Source organism: Mycetomoellerius zeteki, unplaced genomic scaffold (genome assembly GCF_001594055.1).
Source record: "Mycetomoellerius zeteki isolate Tzet28-1 unplaced genomic scaffold, Tzet1.0 scaffold738, whole genome shotgun sequence".
Classification (NCBI taxonomy): domain Eukaryota; kingdom Metazoa; phylum Arthropoda; class Insecta; order Hymenoptera; family Formicidae; genus Mycetomoellerius; species Mycetomoellerius zeteki.
This window is the reverse complement of record NW_017257762.1, coordinates 34616-38407: the sequence shown is the minus strand read 5'-3', so window position 1 is coordinate 38407 and position 3792 is coordinate 34616. Positions and strand designations below refer to the sequence as shown.

At 37.7% G+C, this 3792-nt stretch overlaps 1 protein-coding gene across 1 annotated transcript; it reads right to left on the bottom strand.

Moving 5' to 3' along the window:
• Positions 1-1258: 1258 nt before the first annotated feature.
• On the bottom strand, positions 1259-2338 carry LOC108729476 (histone-lysine N-methyltransferase SETMAR-like). The gene is given in 3 exon segments (XM_018458621.1): positions 1259-1456; positions 1459-1556; positions 1941-2338. Coding segments are annotated over 3 exon segments (657 nt in total). The 3' UTR covers positions 1259-1295.
• Positions 2339-3792: the final 1454 nt, after the last annotated feature.

Sequence of the window (3792 nt, the reverse complement as noted above, 5' to 3'; positions counted from 1 at the left end):
ACAACATACGAGGGGCACTACTTATATTTTGAGCCTTGGCAACACTGAGTGTTGTCAGGTGCCATCTGACGTTTCCACTAGAAAGTTTGACATTTTTGACCATAACCTTCTTCAGAACGTTTTGTTATTTGAGCGCGATTTGTATTGTTTACAGTCACTTGAAAATTGTGTCTCAGCGAAAAAATGGAATTAACTCGTGAAAATTTTCGTGCAATGATTTATTACGACTTTCGACGTAGATTATCAAGACAGGAGTGCATCGATCAACTTACTTCCACTTTTGGCGATAAAGCCCCATCCTTTGCCACTGTGAAACGCTGGTATAACGATTTTAATCGTGGTCGTCGTTCGCTCACCGACGAAAATCGTGAAGGTCGTCCAAAATCAGTTGTGTCAGAAAACATTGATGCTGTGCAAAAACTAATAATGCAAGATCGTCATGTGACATACTGTGAGATTGAGACAACCTTAGGCATTAGATCCACCAGCATATATAAAATATTGCATGATCATTTAGCCGTGAAAAAGGTTTGTTCTCGTTGGATCCCACATAATCTGACAAAATCTCAAAAAGATGTTCGTGAAAAAATGCTTTGACAAGTGATTCGAATGCATGCAAAAGTGTATAGATCATAAAGGAGAATATTTTGAAAAACAATAGTCATTTTCAATGACAAATTACTGTTTTTTTATTATTAGGCTCAAAATATAAATAATGCCCCTCGTACATGAAGTCAGTGATTCGTTTCCGTTCAATAATATACAGGAGAGTCTATTTCTGAAGGTAATTATCCTAGTACGGAATGCTCATGAATAATGGAATAGCTAGCATGGGCAAGAATCGGTAATTTTCTATTTTGGTCTTATATAATCACAATTAATCCGACACCAAGAATATATTACAAATTGAGAAATCAATTTTTAAAGCTCTTGTATATTCCCAAACAACACAAAGTGTGTATATTCCCAAACAATCCAAAATCGAGACAAGACGTCTTTAAGATGTTTTTTAGATGCCAAAGATGTCTTATGTCTCAATTTTAAACTTTATGTTTTCTGGGTTTCTTCATGTATACTTTTTTTCACTAACATTTGTATTTAAAAAACGTTGTTCTTAAATATGTATAAATATAACAATCTAAAATTACATTTCTATTAAACAATATAATTATGTTTAACAGAAATATTACATAGCATATGTATATAGTTAATATAGTTATATTTATACATACGAGGGCAAATCAATAAGTATCCGTGTTAGTAATGAAGACGCAAGATTTTCACAAAACTTTTTTTTATTTTTCAACGTAATCCCCTTTTAGGAGGATACACTTTTCCCAACGTTTCTGCGATTTTTTTAACCCCTCCGAAAAATACGATTTGTCGAACTCTGCAAAATAGGTCTCTGTTTCGGCAATGACCTTCTCATTCGATGTGAATCTTTTTCACCGAGTCATTTTTTCAAGTTTGGAAACAAGAAGAAGTCGCAGGAGGCCAAATCCGGAGAGTACGGTGGATGCGGCAGCAATTCGTACGGCAATTCGACCAATTTGGCTGTGGCGACTGCGGAGGAGTGAGCCGGTGCATTGTCCTGATGGAACAACACTTTTTTTTCGCCAAATGGGGCGTTTTTTCTTCAATTCAACATCGAATCGGCCCAATAAGTCATTATAGTACTGCCCCATGATAGTTTTGCTTTTCCCCATGTAGTCGATGAACATACGCCTTGCGCATTTCAAAAAACAGTGGCCATCACTTTTCCGGCCGATGGGATCGTCTTGGCCTTCTTCGGAGCATGTTCGCCGGATGAAATCCACTGTTTTGACTGTACCTTGGTCTCCGGTGTGTAGTAATGAATCCATGTTTCATCAACGGTTACTCGACGCAAAAACACCTTCGGATTGCGCTTGAACAGCTCCAAATATTGCTTTGAAATTGATAGCCGCATTCGCTTGTTGTCCACCGTGAGCAATCGCGACACCCATCGGGCCGACAGCTTTTTCATTCCTAAATTATCAGGCAAAATATTGAATGCCGTTCCATACGACACGCCTATGGCCTCTGCTACTTCACGCACTTTCGTTCGGCGATCAGCGAGAATCATGTCGTGGACTTTTTCAACGATTTCCTCAGTAACCACGTCTGCCGGGCGGCCTGGGCGCTCCTCATCAAAAACAGACGAACGACCACGTTTGAATTCGTTGAACCAATATCTGACGGTTGTCATAGATGGTGAAAGGTTCCCATAGAAGGCATCCAACTTCGTTTTTATTTCTTCGCACGTTTTTCCATCCAAAAATAAAAAGCGAATCACGGATTGATATTGTTCTTTTTCCATTGTATCGGAAAACATTAAACACTCTCACTACGAATTGCTGTCAAATCACAGTATATACAGTAGCGCAACTCTCTGTCGGTACCTTTGATGTTAGTGTTGGCCAAAATGAAATGCGCATGCGCGAAATAAGCAAATTACCTAGCGTAAACCTAGCGTTCCTATGGTTGCTATCTGAACTTCTTTCTCTTTTCATCCTTCTTTCGCTGTGTTAAAACTCATTATATTTATTCGCGTCGCATTTCAATGAATGCGTTGGAGTGAGTAAAAGCTATTGTAGGAGCATATTGGAGCATGCAACGCGAATAAACCCACTATTGCAATGAAATAATCTAAACTTAATGAAAATTAATAAAAATAAATTGTAAATATATTGAAAAATAAGGAAAAAATATAGAAAAATAAAAAAAAATATTAAATCACCTTCAAAACATATATTTATATAGAGAAATATTACATAATTGTAAATATATGCTAGGTATCAAAATGTTATGAGTTGATATAAAAGAAAATTTAGGTTTCTCGAGGTTTCTCACACAACACTTCATCAAATAGACAATGCACGTTGTATTTCCCTCAAAATTTATACTCTCAACCGCTCTCAACTCTTTAAATGGAACATTGAAACGGTTATTTAAATAGAGAGAGAGAAGCAATAAAGAAGGAGGAAATGAGACGGGGCAACTTACTTATTTCACGCATGCGCATTCCGTTTTGCCCAACATAAAATCAGAAGAGTTGCGCTATTGTATATACTGTGGTCAAATCAAGACTATTGCATGAATCACTCTGAAATTTTGTATGGCGTCATTTGAAATATGGTAGTACATGATGATAATGCCAACTTGCATCAGCAACGTCACCTGTCTTCAAACACGGGTACTTATTGATTTGCCCTCGTATATATAAATATTATTTAGAAAATGTATTAATGGATGTAAAATGTTGAAGAATGTTTTCATTATTTTCATAATATTCATTGAATTTAGATAAATCTGATGAGCAAGTTGAGGACGAGATATTCAAATACATTGATTGTTTATCTGGAACAGCACCTGCATGTTTTGTGTACTGTGTGAGAATCGCTGTTTCGATCTCACGTGGTGGAATGAATTGGTAGACTGGACGAGCAGGACACTGAGAACTCCAATTATATGTTATCTTGTATAAACTTTATTCAGTAATGCTTCTCCACTGCGTTTCGTCAACGTGGCACAATGAATTTGAAAATGCGCGATTAGCGGTATTTAATTCGGCGATACTTAAGCACGGCGGTAGCCGGATTGAGAGAGACGAGAATAGCGTGTTGCGGTAGCGAACACGTAGAAAGAAGGTGCTGCTTTCACAAGTTCCGGTAACGAGCGCGAGTATAACTCGATGTCGATGAGACCTGGCCGATCCGTGTTCACGGAATTCGCGGTAGCGTCGATTTGAACTTGCTAATCGGTAGCCCGATA